The following is a 16522-nucleotide window of genomic DNA, read 5'->3' as shown; positions in this document are numbered from 1 at the left end:
TAAAATTTTTCTTTTCAATCATATTTTTTCATTTATAAACTCAACCTAATCTTACTTTAAGAAAATCAAATCTAGAATTACTCAAGATTAACAATTAGTTGATATTGATCATATCTTCGTAAAGTATAGAAAGTTACATTTTTATTTTATTTTGTGTAGTTGACATCAAACACACATTTAATCGAGTATGTTACTAGTATTCATTCTATTGGACTTGCGAATCCTTTGTTCCTTGATAAAATGAATCGTCATTTAATTGAAATATTATGGCTGAGTAAAGTACCAAATTATTCCCTCACTTTTGGAAGCGCTATCAACTTGGTCCCTGAGATTTAAAAAATGTTAAAATGATCCTCGACTTTACATTCCGTTTGCCACGTTAGTCCCTGTCGTTAGTAGTCTCTTAACACCGTTAATAAATGTGTGATGTGACACGTTAAGTGCCACCTGGACGCACATGTAAAACTTTCACATCAGTTTCTTCACTTGCCACGTAAGGAGAGACTAAATTGACATTAAAGGAATTAAAATAACATAATTTAGGTGATCATCTTTTTCTCCAAAATGTTAAAACCTTAACTTCTCTTTGTAGAATCTTCAGTATCAACCTTAGACCAAAGTCTGGTATTGGTTCTATTTTACCTATTTCAGTTGAACCAACATCAATGTCTTCATCAACCCACGAAAAGAAATTACATCGATCTGCATCTTGTTGCACAACACAAAATACCCATGTTCAATTTTGCACAAAAATTAGAATACAAAAAACACCATTAACATTACTTACTTGTCATAATGGACAAGCATAAAACAGTCTCTCATTATTCCTTGTCGTCCTTATTGTTCGAATAATAGCTCTTCTATGACAATAACAAAGACGGTTTGATGTGGCATTCTCTCTTGTGCTTGAATTAGGAGACATGGTAGACCACAAAATAATAGAAGAAGAAGTGCAAAGATGAAGAAAGATGAATAGGAGAAGAATAAGAATTCGATGAGAGTATGAATATGAGGCAAAATAAAATAAAAGCGTGAATGCTAAAGTAGTCGTTAAAATTTTAACATTTTTTACATATCAGGAATTAACGTGACAAACAGAATGTAAAGTCGATGATCATTTTAATATTTTTTAAATATCAGGAATCAAATTAATAGCGCCTACAAAAATAAGGAATTAATTTGATAGTTTACTCTATTATGCCCTAATGCTAAACTTCTAGGGTTTTATAGTCCACATCCTTCGTGTTCGGGCAAGAAGGGGAGGGAAGACCCAATTTTGAACCTCAAATTCGCAGATCATTAATCACTGACGCGATTCTTCTCGGTAACTTCGTCTTCCTCAATTCATAATCTGATCTTTTTTTAGTTTTTATTTTGATTTTTGCTGGCTGGATGCTACTTTACTCTCTTCAGCTCAGAATTCACCGTTCATTTGCTGCAGAAATCTGGTTTTGGAGCAGTCTCCGTGTTTCGACATTCTGGGTGTGTTGCAAATTGCACCTTTTCCCCTTGTATATTGTTTTGAAATGCTTTTTAGTTTTAATGACTCTACTGAGCTTTTACTTCAGTTTCTTTTTTTCTATTTTTCTGCGCGCGTTTTATGTTATTTTTCACCTTTGAGGTCTCTTTGAAATTTATGTTATGATTTATGAAATGATTATTGGCAAAAAAGTCAGAAACAAAAATATGACTCCAATTCCTCATGTTTCAGTCTGTGCTTAGTAGAGAGGGTAGGAAAGGTGAAGAGGGGCTGAAAATGGAATGGTATGGAATGAATTTTCATTGAGAGAGCGGAATATGAAAAAAAAATCATTATACTTTCCTCCCGGTAGGATTAAACATTATTTTGGGAAATTCATAATTAGAATAACCTGCCCCTCATTTTCAGCTCAATTTCACACTTTTGGGAGAGGTGAAAATTTGTCAGCCAGAGTGGGAATGAGCTGGTCTTCACTCTCAATTGGTTCCACGTTTTCCTTTTTGCCAAGCAAGTGAAATGTCATTTCCAAACCATTCCAATTCTTCTATGACCTCATTTACTTCCATCTCATTTACATATCCTTGATAATTTGCATAAAACTAATTTGACTTCTGCTAGTGCTAATGGAAGTTGGGGAGCATATTGGTATATTGTATGATGATTTTCACTTTGCATCATCTAGTACTTTTGGTAAAGATGTTTGGCCTTGAATTTGGTCTTGTTCTTGTTCACTAAAGCAGAGAAGTGCAAGAAACAATAATTACAAAACTGTGTTTTAATTATAAAAAAAATGAAATAATATTACACATCATTAATTCTAATCATGGTAGTCAAAATTGCACGCTGACTCGTAGAATCACACAATTCTATGCTTCTCTAGTACCTGGGCAAGTGTATATGTGCTCAGAATCGTAAATGAGTAGAATTGGTAGAATCACAGCGTAGAATTGTAAACTCAGTAGAATTTTAGAGTTTTTGATTCTGCTTGGCTGGTTGGGTTTCAAAGTTTTTTTGGGCTTCTACAAACCTAAGCCCATAAACCCAAGCCCAAAAACCAAGTGTTCACTAGCCCTTCGTGACTGTGTGTCTTCAACCTCTTGCAGCTCTCCCCCAAAATTGCTACAGAAATGCAATGTGATCAGAGCTCCTCTCTGCCACATCCAGAGCTTTTCTCCACCACATCCGAGCTCTTTGTTTTAAACCAGTTCTGTTCTGTTCATATGCGGCTCTGTTAACCTGGTTCTGTTTCTCTGTTTCTGTGAGCTATTGTTTGGGTTCTGGTTCTGTTTGTCTGGTTCAGTTCTCTGTCTGTTCATGTCCTGGTGTTTTGTACTCGCAGTAGGCAGTACTGCAGTATTTAAGTTATTTTGTTTGTCATTTATGACCTTATTTATTGACTTCATATGCTTATGAATTTAAGCTCAATTAAGTATTTGATGTGTGCTATAAAGGTCCCTCCCACCCCCCTCCTCTTATTTATGCTGTTATATGCATATATATGAAATATGAATTCATGAATCTTGTAGAATCTTACGCTTCGTGTTATGATTCCCTGATTTACGGTTCTGTTTCCCCTTTCCAAGTCTGAGTAAAATCTTGAGTGTGACTACCTTGTTTCTGATATATTCTTAACTTAAAACAGTGTCTAATTTTTTTATCACTCATTGACACATTATTGTAAATGTTGCTTCTGTGTCCTCTATGTTAAGATGCACAACTTCTGTATCATCAATACTTACAGTTGAATTTCGTTAGCTTTTGGTTTCTTTGTCCACACTTCCCTATTCTGTCTGCACTTCTCTTCTCCTATTGAAATGTTGGATGTTTTATTGAGCTGTTGTACTGGTTTGAATTTCAAACTGTTGAGTGAATAATAATTCTATCAGGGTAGAAAATTGTCAGCAATCATGTTTCATTCATTCTATCCCAATATTTCATTTTCTATTCCAAGTACCCATTGGTGCTAAAAATGGTTTTCTAGATAATATTTGCTTGGCTTTTGCCTGCAGTGATTATGGAAGCAGATTATGGAAAGGATTGCACCAAATTTGAGAAGAGAGACAATCTTTCAGTTCCCTCTGGTTTTACATCCCTGACATCTTTTATTTTGAAAAGGGTGGAAATGTTAAGAAAAGTGATAAATCTACAACCTTTTGAATTGCAGTAATTGTGAGAATGTATGTACCTTTCACTTTTCCTTGAACAGTCATGACTATGTCTCTTTTTTTTTGTTTGTTTATCAAAGTCTTGACCCAGGTAACAGCAAGGTGGCATCCTAGGGATGCACCATAAGAGAAGTTTTGGAAGAAGCTCCTATTTTCCACCCAACAGAAGAGGTACCTACCACCCAACAGAAGACGTGTACATGGAAACACTCTTCTGTTTTCATGTACACTTCTTGATTTATGTCATCAAATGTGGATTCTTATGATTGTTAAGATTGTAGAATAAAATGTTTGAGGAATTGTGCACATTATGAAGGAATTCAAATACCCACTTAAATATATTGCAAGCATATGTTCCAGATCAGAACCTTATGGAATTTTCCATATTGTCCCTCCTACTTGCTGGAAACCACCATGCTCTCTTGAGAAAAAGAACATATTGGAAAAGTCTGAATTTGTTGCTCAGATTCAGCGAATTGATGGACACCAAGTTCAGCATGCACAAGAAACTATGGCTAGTGCTCATGGAAATACAAAAACCAAGAGAAAAAGAGATGTAAAAGTAGCTTTAGACTCTCAGCTTGGTAATAGAAACACCAGCATTCCAAATAACCAGAATGTTGAAAAATGTGACTGTAAGTCTGAACCTGGTCCTAAATTCAGTCTCAAAGCATTTAAGAAATATGATGACATATTTAAGAGCCAGTACTTCAGTTACAAGGATAATAAGAAGATTGTAGGTTCCAATATAAAATTAGCCATACGTCAGCTGTGGGAACCATCTGGGGAGAATATTGAGGGTGAATATGGACGGATTGTTCAAAATCCAACTGAAGAAATCAAGGTATATTGAAGAATAAATTGAAACATGCAGTGCCTTGTCCATCTTCAGTCTTTCATACATCGTGAAAATTCTAATTCATCTCATTCTACCTCATGCTAGGTGCTTTGTAGTAACACTTTGGAGGCTGGAGTTTTTAGCAGTGGATTTCCGACAGTTTCTGATTCTGTGGAGGCATACACTTACCCTGAAAATTTGAAATCCGGATGGAACTTGAATAATATACTTTCACTGTCAGGTTCCCTTCTTTGTTTTGAAAGCTCTGAAGCTTCACGTAATTTTCCCCCCAATATTCACGTGAGAATTCGCTTCTCTCCACTCAACAGGGTATGCCATCGCTTTATTGCCTTATACTTGCATGCACATCACATCTTTGTTTTCAATATTTCTTTATTCTCGTAATGGTTTTCTGGTAGAAACTTCCCAACTAATTTTCAAATGTAATTAATGAACCCCTTCTGCTTACTTTTCTTTCTAATCACTTGACAAAAACAGAAAGTTGAAGAGCACCACTTGTACTCATTATCTTACGTGCATTTGGGTGAACCAAAAGTGTGGTATGACATCCCAGGAAGATTTGCTGCTAACTTTGAAACAATTTGGAAGAAGTATCTCCCAGATTTGCATGCAGGACAGCCTGATATGCATGATAATATGGTGAGAATATGATTGCTTGTCATGAACAATTATTTTTCTTTGAAAAGTAACTGATGCATGCCTAACAGCCTTTTATTTCTCATATTTGTCTTCTATTAGTCCCTTCAATATGAATCCTTGCATGTTTTTCTGACAAATATAATATTATTGGTTAGATGGATTCTGACTCTACTGGATTATTTATATGCTAATTCCACCCATTTTCCAGTCAATATCTCCCAACTGTACTAATTTTCTCTCTTTTTATATCATCTAGTTAATTTCAAAAGTTTCATTGACCATAAAAAGGATTCCTAGGTTTGAAAGAAGAATAAGTGTATTCATTTGTTTCGTCAACTGAAATTCACTTGTGCAGCGGGCACTTGGAGAAGGTAGCATAGGCTTAACTTATAGGATCTCTGTTTGCACTTGCTTAATTATTTTACAATTACATCATTGTAATCAACCTGGTTTTGCAGTACCAAATGTAAAATGCTATGTCCTTGAGTTGAGGTTTTTTCTTTTTACCTTGAAAATATAAAGCACTTTCTGCTAAATTTTCAACAGCAACTCAACCTTTTGCTAAAGCTGTCTTCATTCACAATACCAGTTTCCAAATAAAGCTCAATTTCTTCTAGGCTCCAAGTCTGACAAACCTTGTTCTTGCTGCTTGCAATAATCTTTCTTTGGCCGAATTCTTTGGCTCTGTTGAAGTGTTCAATAATTGTTGCCATCAATTTCTGATAGAGAAAATAGGAGTAGAAAATGTTACTCTTCAACTAGTTCTATTCTGAGTTTTTGAATAAATTCCTGTGACCTGTGACCTGTCACCTGAAATATAAGGTTCTATATTGTTTTTAAGGGAAAATTTTTTTGATGTTAAACTTTGAGGTAGGTCTTCATGCAAATATTTGGTACAGGTGATGCAGCTATCATGCTCCATATTGAAGGCAGAGGGTATTCCTGTATATCGCTGTGTTCAGTATCTTTGTGAGTTTGTTCTTGTCTTTCCTGGGGCATATCATTCAGGATTTGATTGTGGCTTCAACTGTTCTGAAGCAGTAAGTTTTGCTCCTCTTGAGTAGCTGCTTCACGGACAAAATGTTGTAGAGCTATATTGTGAACAGAGGAGAAAGACATTACTTTCATATGATAAGCTTTTGCTAGGAGCAGCAAGGGAAGCTGTGAGGGTCCAATGGGAAACTAATCTGTGTAGGAAGAGCACAACAGACAGCTTAACATATAAAGATGCCTATAAAAAAAATGGGTTCTTAACAAAAGCTTTGAACATAAGTCGTTCAGCCTTAAATCCTAGTTTCTATGAACTTGTTTATTACTCAACTTCAAATCCCGTTGGTCATTAAAATGTATTCAATCATTTATCTTGATAAATTGAAATGACGAAAGAGGCACAAATTTTTCGTATTAATAATATAAGAAAGTTCTGAAGGCCTTCTCTCCCTCCTTCCTTCATTTCCTTTTTTTTTTGTATTCAAATTTGGCTGCATAGTTTGCTTCATTCAGGTTGCATCCATTCTTATTATATCTCTTTCCTTTGTGCAGTCTCGCATCCAGAGTGAAAGTTTGAAGAGGAAATTTCTTTACACTTCTTTGGTATCACAAAGAATGGATGAAAATTTTGATGCCACTTGTAAAAGGGAATGTAGTATTTGCATTCGTGATTTACACGTCTGCTGTAGGTTGTTCATGTTCAAACAGCTTTTGTTCTTGCACTTGGAGCAACAAAACTCTCTTCTACCGTTACGAAATCTGTAATTTGAATGTTCTTTGTCAAGCTTTGGATGGGAAATTAAGTGCAGTCTTTAAATGGGCCAAAGTGGATCTCGGATTAACTCTAAACTCTGTTGCCTCCAAGAGATCAAAATGAAGCTCAGAAAACATAAGTGGTTCAACCCACCCTTTGCAGGACTTGCAGATGAAAGAACCTATATCGCAGACAGCTTCGGGTGAATCCTCAAAGGGGAAACAAAGTCAATTGCAAGATATATTGAATTCATCAAACAGGAAAGAAAATGAAGTCGTTCCAAATTCATCAAAGAAAAAAATGAGGTGATTCCAAATTCATCGAAGAAACAAAATGCAGTGTTTCCCAAGTTGTGCGGACTTTTCTGGTGGCACTCACAGTAGTTATGACATTCATTCAAAAACGAAGACAACTTTACTTCAGTCAACCCTTGCAGATGATAAGAAAGGAATGAATTCTATTGGCGCCGAAATTGATACGAAGACACTTGAGCATAAGTTTACAATTTCAAAGAAAGTAGGAGATCCAAAAGTATCTAAAGTTCCTTCAGTTACAAACTTGCGTTACATGCCTTTTCTACAAGACAATGTGTTAGTTGGTGTTTCATCTGATAGTTCGAGCACATCTATGTTGTCAGATTCGGAAGATGCGCAAGTAGCTAATGGTTAAATTTTCATAGCAGAAAGATGTTAATAGTCTTTTTGTAGGTTTATGTGTAGGATAACTATTTTTTCTTGCAAAGATTGGCACTGGAAATTTGGACGATACATCCATCGTACTATCGTAGTATATAGTTATATAGTTACAAAAAGAATGGGCTGTAACCCAATGTTCTTCAACAGTTGATAAGATCCAACACTATTTTGGCAAGTAGACTGAACGGTATACCCATTGATTCATTTTGTATCATGAGTTTTTCTAGTGTCATTCGTTTCTCTTTCTCTCCTATATCTTGGTGTTTCTGCGTGTTTCTACAGCGTTCCTCGGGTACAGCATTCCTCAGGAAGTTGCTTTCTCCATTAGATTAGACTGGCAATGGTTGAATAACTTTAAATTGATAAATTAGATTTGGCAGGATTTGTGTAGTGATATTTTTGAGGTGCTTGAAGGGTTTTTCTTTTTATTTTTTTTATTTGAATTTTTACTCTTATTTTTCTCATGAATCTATCTATTTGTTATTATATTAATGGCTGACACATTATTTCACTTTAAGCACAAATTATTTACGTACTGTAAAATGATAATGTATAAAATGTTGATTGATTTGGTTCAACACAGATAGTATCAGTAGGTCACTTTTTTAAGAAGACTCTTGTTATATAAAATGATAATGTATAAAATGTTGATTAGTATGCAGAATATTATATTAAATAATAGTGAAACACATTACACACGACTTTTTCAAATATCATTTTTCATATTAAGATGTTATAGCTGGAATCCATATGAGAAAGGGGTTTCTCAATCCTTAATGCAAGGTCTAAATCTATGTAGTCTAAAATAATTTGTATGTTCTCATCAAGAAGTAGTTTCCTCTTTTAAAAGGTCTTGGAATCCATAGGAGAAATGAGTTTCTCAATCCTTAATGCAAGGTCTAGATTCATGCAGCAAAAAATCAATGCATTTAAATAGTGATATTAATGGCTAGTGATATGTAATGTTCAAACATTAATAATAAAAGCATATCAAATAACAAATCCGTCTTTTGATGTGACTTATCATTCATATATAAAACTTCATAATTATCACATGTTCAACATGATAGGTGTGTATGTAACTTAAACTTAGTTAAATGATAACTTTCCTTTAGTTCAATCATCATTCATGTAAATAATCACTAGCAATTAAATGTTATTATTTAAACTTAGTTAAATTAACATTTCTCATCAACAATCTACACAAGAGAGGTCACTTTAGTAATATCTTGATTCAATTAACTCATTTAAATACTAAATAATTAAAATGATATATCATAACTAAATTTTGAACATTGATGCATCAAATCCAGAATTAATATAGCATTGATGGTGGAGTTATAATTCCGGATTTACGCGGTAACAAAAACGAATGTCGGTGCCGCCGTTAAAATTAAAATAATAATTTCTCTTCCTGATGGATGGACCATGTGAATGCTTTATTCCCATTGTACTTCATGGCCCAAGGCCCGCTTAATTGCTTAATTATATAACGTACTTTTCAAACGGCCCACTTTCTTGACATTTAGAGAAGTAGCTTTTACAAAACATGTGCACATGTCAGATCTAATTTTATTTTATTATTATTAAAAAATTGGTAAATGACATTTCTATTTTTTTTTTAAACCAGGTATCCCTTGAGATGAATTTAAATTTTAAAGGATTGATCTCTTCCAACAGATCTTTATAGTACAAATCAAATATCAAATTTTTTGCTACATACTAAGGAATAATGTTATCTATCATTTATGTTATGATTCTATTATTTGTTTTAACTAAACTAGTTTACATGTTTTGAATTTTCAACAAATTGATAAAGAAAAGGGATGAATTTCTATCAAATTGAAATACAATCGTCAAAGATCTTTTTTAAAAACGGACAATTATCACATATCTTACTGCATTAATTAGTGATAATCTCACTGCTTTGAATAGGGGAGAAACTTGGGGGAAAAATAGGTTTATTTTTTTTTTTGTTGAAAACATTTCCTAACTTTGGACAACAAATTGATCTTGTCATGGTGAACCCATATATGCCAAAAGTCTAAGGCTTGAATGATGAATTATTGGGAATTGATATTGATCCTAGAGCCTTTGTTATTGCTCCCTACAAATATTAGAAAAAACCCTCTTACCCTTCAATGCAAAACCTCCTCTTTCTCTTTCACCTTCCCTACCCCCCAAGATCTGAACCCAACGATCCATCATTGTCGCCCCACAACACCAACGTCAGCCGCGCGCAGCACAACCACGATCCCAACAATGTCGCGTGCCGTTCTCATCAACACATGTCCAACCATCACGCACACTACAACACCAAGCTGCACACAACCCTTGTTAAAATAACAACTAAAATACAATTTCGTCCAATAATCAAGATTTGATTCTATCATAATGTTTCAACAAAATCTTATTTTCTTGTTTATTTTTTTCAGCCATTTAATATAAAGAAAATATGATTTTACTGATAAACATATAACAAAATTATATTTTTATTATGTATTTTTTGGCACCCCATCACATAATGAAAATACAATTTCATTATATAATTGTACAACACCATCTTGTTTTCAGAAAAACAATATTTTCAGGAAGAGAAGAAAGAAAAAGGATTCAACCCCCTTGGCCATTAACAAGGGCAGTGGGACCAATAGCCAACCTCCCTCGTTCTCTCTGGGCTAACTTTACAATTTGTGCAATTGTGCTGCCTAAATTCCAGGTCGAGTCTCAAGAAAAGAAGACAACCCAATTGCGCGAACGACTCCTCATATTGGAAGCTATTGTTTTCCAAATTACATCTCACACGGGAGTATTCTTGTGAAACATTATTAAAGATATAAACTTGATCATAGCTAATTCTCAGTTATATAAATATTTTATAAAGGCTCAAATATCTTTTTAGTTCTTTATAAACTTTTTTTTCCTTATCAAAAAAAGTTATTTTTAATTCTTATAAATTATGTTTATTTTGTCTTTTACTTCTTAAATTACTTTAGATATCATTTTAAATAATTCTTAAATTATTTTAGATATCATTTTAAACAGTGAAAAAATATTATCTAAATCATTATAAGAATAAAAAATAAAATAAACATAATTTATAATTTATAAGAATTAAAAATAAAAAAAATAATTTTACAAAGAACTAAAAAGATATTTAAACTTTTTATAAATTCACTTTCAATATTTCTTAAATCTCACACGGAAGTAAAATGTAGGATCCACACAAAAAAATTGAAAAGTTTCTCTTGTCTCTTCTTCTCAATTTGAACACAACCAAATCAAGAGTCAATGTTTTCTAACACCTCTCGTACTATGTTTCGGCTAACTGCATTCCAATGAGACACTAATTAATTTTAACTAGTTAAAAAACAACTCTTATAAACATATATTCAATTCTTTTTCATCTATTTTTATTTTTGTTTTCTTATTTTTCTATCATATTATATTTATTTTTCTTTATGTTTTTAATATTTATCTCTTCTCTTCACTTCAATGCATCTGAAAATAAGGTGTAGATTTTCTTTTAAAATAATTCAGATGGAAATTTTGTCGTGTACTTTCATCATAATTTTTTTTAAAAGAATATGAAGAGAGTGTTAAAAAAAAAGACCCACATTCGACCCTTCAGAGTCAATTCAAAGCCCCACATGCACATCTGTCACCATTATCTGCTGTTACATTGACAGAATATTTCTAATGGATGTGGATCCTGTCACGATACACTTACGTGAAAGTATGTGTAGTTTCAAGTAATTTTTCAACTACAATATCAAGCGAACAAATTATAATTATAGGGGTATTAATGGATGGATTAATGAATCTGAATAACTGACAAACTTGATTTAATTATCTAAATCAACTGAATTATTTTGGTTGGTTTTTCTAGTTTTGGGTCAAACTCAGCTTAGCAAACCGGTTCTTGTGTATAGGTTTGGTTACATGTTTTGAATTTTTGAATCCATAAACTCAATCCATTGACCTATTGATATAACATACTATTACTATTATTATTATTTGAGTACATTGTATTTATCTTCATCTAAGTATGGTGCATGTGATGCAGCGTTTGTTTTTCTTTCCTTTTTACAACTTTTTTTAAGTCCTTATTACAACTATAGTTTTGAAAAATTTAGAATAAATTTAAATGTTAAGACCCAGTTGAATTAACCAAATCAATTAGTTTGTGATTGAGTTGGGTTTAAGATAAAAAATAATAATAATCACAAATCCAACCCAACTTATCCCTTTACATCTTTTTTTATTTTAAAGTAAAATAAAAATCCAAATTCAACCCAACCTAAATTTTACTTTCTTTTTACATTTTAATTAATTAAAATATTTGTTAATTTTTAAGTGTTATTTCCCCCTCATCATAATCCTGACACATTATTAATAATCATTAAAATAAAGGACAAAAGTTGCATATTTTCTTAAATATGGAAAGTAAAATCACTAGAAAAAATGTGAGTAATATTGTGGATGATGAATTAAATAGGAACTAAAATTATAATTTATTCTGAAATTTTGATGTTATTAGTATAAAAAGACAAAAGTTATCATGTTGGAGTTCATCTTTTTATATTTTTCATAGAGAGAAGTCAAACTTTGGTATAAATTTTTTTACAACAACTTAAGCATATTACACAATCAATTAAGTTAGATTTTTTGATATTATAATTCATCTATAACGTAATTTTTTAAATAATTATTATAAAAATTAACAAGCTTATCATATGACGATTAGTAATTACATTAACATATAAAAAATATTTAAATTATTTTTTAAGTAAACAATGTATTTATTAATAGTGTAAATAGTTTTATTTTACTAGTATTATTTAATTATAAATTGATATGTATGACATGTTTGTTAACTTTTACAATGATTATTTCAAAAGTTACAATGACCATTAGGGTTGGTTTAATAATAGGAATTTTAAATAATATACATGTGGGATTAAATTTGATTTTTATTGTTGCCATTTTACAACAAAAAAAGTTATACTTATCATGATTTTTAATTAATTGATAATATATAAAATATTTTAGTTTTAAATGTATTTTTCGTTCTTGTAATTTAACCTTTTTTCATTTTCATCCTTGCAAAATTATTTTTTTCATTTTAGTCCTTACGAAATGTGTTTATTTTGTTTTTTGTCCCTAAGACACTTTAAATATCGCTTTGAATTGTAAAAAAATATTTTGAATAGTAAAAAAAAACACTATCTAAAGTGTTTTAAGGATAAAAAATAAAACAAACATACTTTACAATGACTAAAATGAAAAAATAAATTTACAATGAAAATAAAAAAACTCTAATTTACAAGGTCGTAAAAGATATTTAACCTAATATTTTACATTAAAATGCATAAAAATATAATTTAAATTTTACTCATCATTAGTATCAAAATTTTTATATCACCAATCAATTAATAATGATATTTATGATTTTTAAGATAATTATTATATAAAAAAAGAATAAATTCATCATATATATAAATTTGTGATTAGATGAAAGTTGAATTTTTTTTCATGATTAGTAGATGAATTATTTTTTCAAAATCTTTTAAAAGTAAAATACATAAAATTAAGGCTTAAATTCACTTTTAGTTAACTTTTAAATCAAATTTACTGTTGGTTAATTCTTATAGTTCTATGATTGTGTGATTTTTGATCATTTGAAAAATTTTATTGCACATTTGATTTTCCAAAATATGTAAAATCTAGTAATTTTAGTCCATAGTTAGTTTGACATCAATTTTTTTTTAAAATATATTGATGTAATATCTAAGTGATGACGTAACAATAACATATTGATGGAATAAATAAAATAATTATTTGACATATATGCTAATCGTCCAAATTTTTAGTTATATCATCATTAAGATGTGTCAATTTTCCTAAAAAATTGAGAACAAACTAATGATTGACTAAATTTTTAAAACAAGAGAAACAAAATGTCCAATAATTTTTTTTTTAGGGACTAAAGAGTTGTACAATCATTAAACTATAAGGACAGTGATAAAAAAAAACTATAAGGACAAATATGGATGTAAACCTAAAATTAAACTTCTCTTTATTTACTATATATATATATATATATATATATATATATATATATATATATATATATATATATATATATATATGAAGACACGCCACATCGGTGAGAGAGTACGGAGTCAATGATCGTATTCGTGTTTTCTTGTGCTAACGAAGATCTGCTTGGGGCTTAGCGTTGGCACGATTCCACCTTCTTCGGTGGAATACAAACATGAAACATGCAAATGCAACGACCTCTTGATCGTGTAATACTGTAATGTATTTACTCCGTCTTTTTCTCTTATTTACTTTTATAAATAAAATTGTTCATATCTATATAAGTTTTAGAAAAATACTCATCTCTACTTCGGATGAAAATTAATCATTATTTTGGACGAAATTATTTCGTATTGAACTATCAATCACATGATAAGAAAAAAAATCGTTTGGAAAATAAAAAAAAAGAGTTATTTATCATCTTTTGAAATATTAAACTTTTTTATTCAGTTTCTAATAATGTTATACATTTATCATAGTTTACGTATTATTTTATAATCAACAGATTAGAAAATAAATAATACTTTTTATTGTTATTAACTTATTAAGAAACTTCTCATACAATGTACAAATATTATTACTTTGATTTAAAAATGGAAATGTATAAATAATATTATTAAATAATAAATTATGTTTATTAAAAATATAATTTATGATAAGAAATGTTTTAATTGGCAACAATGAGCATTTTATTTAATTAAGGATTAGATATGATTTTGGTGCTCCAAAGATCTATATTAATTTTAATCCTCCAAAAATAATATGATTACTTTTGGTCATGAAATTTTCAAAATTCTCCTTCTAAGTCTTTTATTTTACTCCATTAATTTTTCAATTAAATGTTTACAACAACAATTGTTCCAATATTAACATTTTTATTTCTAGCAATAACATTCAGTGTGCCTGCAAGAATAGAAAAAAATTTTATGTCTGCAACTCTATTATTTCCAAATAAGTACATATAATTAAATTCAAATATTACATTTGTTGTTGTCAAACCTAATTCTTGGAACAAACATCGGCCGATGAATTGACTGTAACAATTGTCTCAGCTACATTATCTATCTGCAACAAGATGTAGCGTACATTTAATATAAAATATTAACGGAGTTAAATAAAGAACTTAAAAGAAAAGATTTAAAAATTTCAGGGATCAAATATAAAAAAATAAATTTGAAGGACTAAATAAGATAAGAAGATCAAAGTAAATTAAAAAAAAAAAAAAGAAAAAACAAAAGTTAAGAACAAATTAAGTTCAAGTCTAAAATGTGTTGCTTTTGCACACTTTGCACGTACTTAAGCTTGCCTCTTTTTTATTTCAATTAAAACTTAAAACTTGGCTTACAAAAAAGTCTAAAATGTATTGATTTAAAAGTTAAAAAGTACCCTTTAAAAAAGTTTAGAAGTAATTAATCAAATTATTGAGTTGGTTAGGCTAAAAAAAAATGATATGGTGAATCGGGTGGAGAGAAGGTACACATGGCTGTGTAGACGAAGGAATGGTTGTGACTCGTGATGTATGGACAGGAAGGTGGCTGAACGAACAAACAACAGGTGGACACTGGACGGGATGCATGCTGTGCAACTGTGGTGCGATCGATGGGGATGAATTACATATAGTGTGTTTGATTTATAGTTACGAACCTTCAAATTAACTTCTATTCAATGTTTATTTTTGTTCTTTGAAAAGTAGACATTTCCATTTATATTATGCAAAACAGCTTACATATCAGTTCTATATAAATCATGACGATGGAAAAAAATGATTCTACTAAAAATAGTTAGTTAAATTTTTAAACAAAAATTAATCATCAGAGTTAATAGATATTTTGTATCAATAATGTTATAAGTAAAAAAAAAAAAAAAAACCACAGGGATAAAGATGAGTGGACACTTCTCTGGTTGACATCAGGAGGGATAACAAAAAAGATGCAGATACTATGAACAATGGTTAATGAGATATTGAGAGCAGTACTGGAGTATTCACATATCACAACTCAAGCCATAATAATTAATCCACCCAGACCTATCAACAAAAGCACCAATTTACCGATTTGTTTATCTCACCCAATATATTCCTGAACAACTGCTTTTGCAAAACAACACACACTCACATTTAAACTAAATCTGACAAAACACAAATATTATATCTTAGGATCGACACACCAACAATGGGAAAAAGGGGTAAGAAAAACCTATATATTGACTTACTGTCTTTAATGCACAACCAAGGATCGATCGTACATTAATCAGTTCCATGACATCCATCAGATCGAAGGACTGAAAAAAAAAGTGTCTGATTTCCAACTAATTAACCAAATAGACTTAATTATTGTATACCAGATTATTTTCCAGTCTCAATGATGCTTAATAATTACATGATGATAACAATCCCCACAATTGGAAGAAAATCGTTGTTGTTGCTACAAAGAACACGATACTTTAAAACTAATTAATTAATTAGGGCATTGTAATGTGTTTAAGATTGTAGAAGAGAAAGCAATTGCCCACTAATTAAAGACTGGCTAATATTTTTTTTAAGAAAATGAAAAAAATGAAATTACTACTCAACTCCTGGCAAAAGGGTTCTTTTTAAAGAAAAACAATCTCAAGCAAATCTACTAGTTAAAAAAGCGTATAGTACGCTTGAATCCTCGCAGCCTTTAGATTGTCACGAGTCATATTACATCTGTTCGGAAGTGAGATTTTTGTTACAGTTACATTATTTAAATACTAGTATAATTTTTTGACATTATGATAAATTTTATATATTATTTTATCTTTTATTACTTGCTTTTTTCTTGTTCATTTAAATATACATAAAAACTAAAATCATTT

The 16522-nt window shown here is 30.7% G+C and overlaps 1 protein-coding gene across 13 annotated transcripts; it reads left to right on the top strand.

Moving 5' to 3' along the window:
• Positions 1–1191: 1191 nt before the first annotated feature.
• LOC114406933 (putative lysine-specific demethylase JMJ16) lies at positions 1192–7814 on the top strand. Of its 13 annotated transcripts, none has more exons than XM_028369807.1 (9): positions 1192–1324; positions 1442–1482; positions 3490–3657; positions 3744–3816; positions 4006–4489; positions 4589–4813; positions 4982–5143; positions 6043–6183; positions 6686–7814. In XM_028369807.1, exons 5-9 carry the CDS (start codon positions 4157–4159, stop codon positions 6896–6898), a joined length of 1074 nt encoding a protein of 357 aa, XP_028225608.1. In that variant the 5' UTR covers positions 1192–1324; positions 1442–1482; positions 3490–3657; positions 3744–3816; positions 4006–4156; the 3' UTR covers positions 6899–7814. The 13 variants fall into 13 exon arrangements, with proteins under 13 accessions (XP_028225608.1, XP_028225607.1, XP_028225601.1 ...); XM_028369806.1 differs by having other exon boundaries at positions 3737–3816; XM_028369800.1 differs by having other exon boundaries at positions 3744–4489.
• The last annotated feature ends 8708 nt before the right edge of the window (positions 7815–16522 follow it).

Source organism: Glycine soja, chromosome 3, assembly GCF_004193775.1.
Source record: "Glycine soja cultivar W05 chromosome 3, ASM419377v2, whole genome shotgun sequence".
Taxonomy (NCBI): Eukaryota; Viridiplantae; Streptophyta; class Magnoliopsida; order Fabales; family Fabaceae; genus Glycine; species Glycine soja.
Note: the sequence above shows the minus strand (reverse complement) of the source record. Positions and strands in the feature narration are given on the sequence as shown.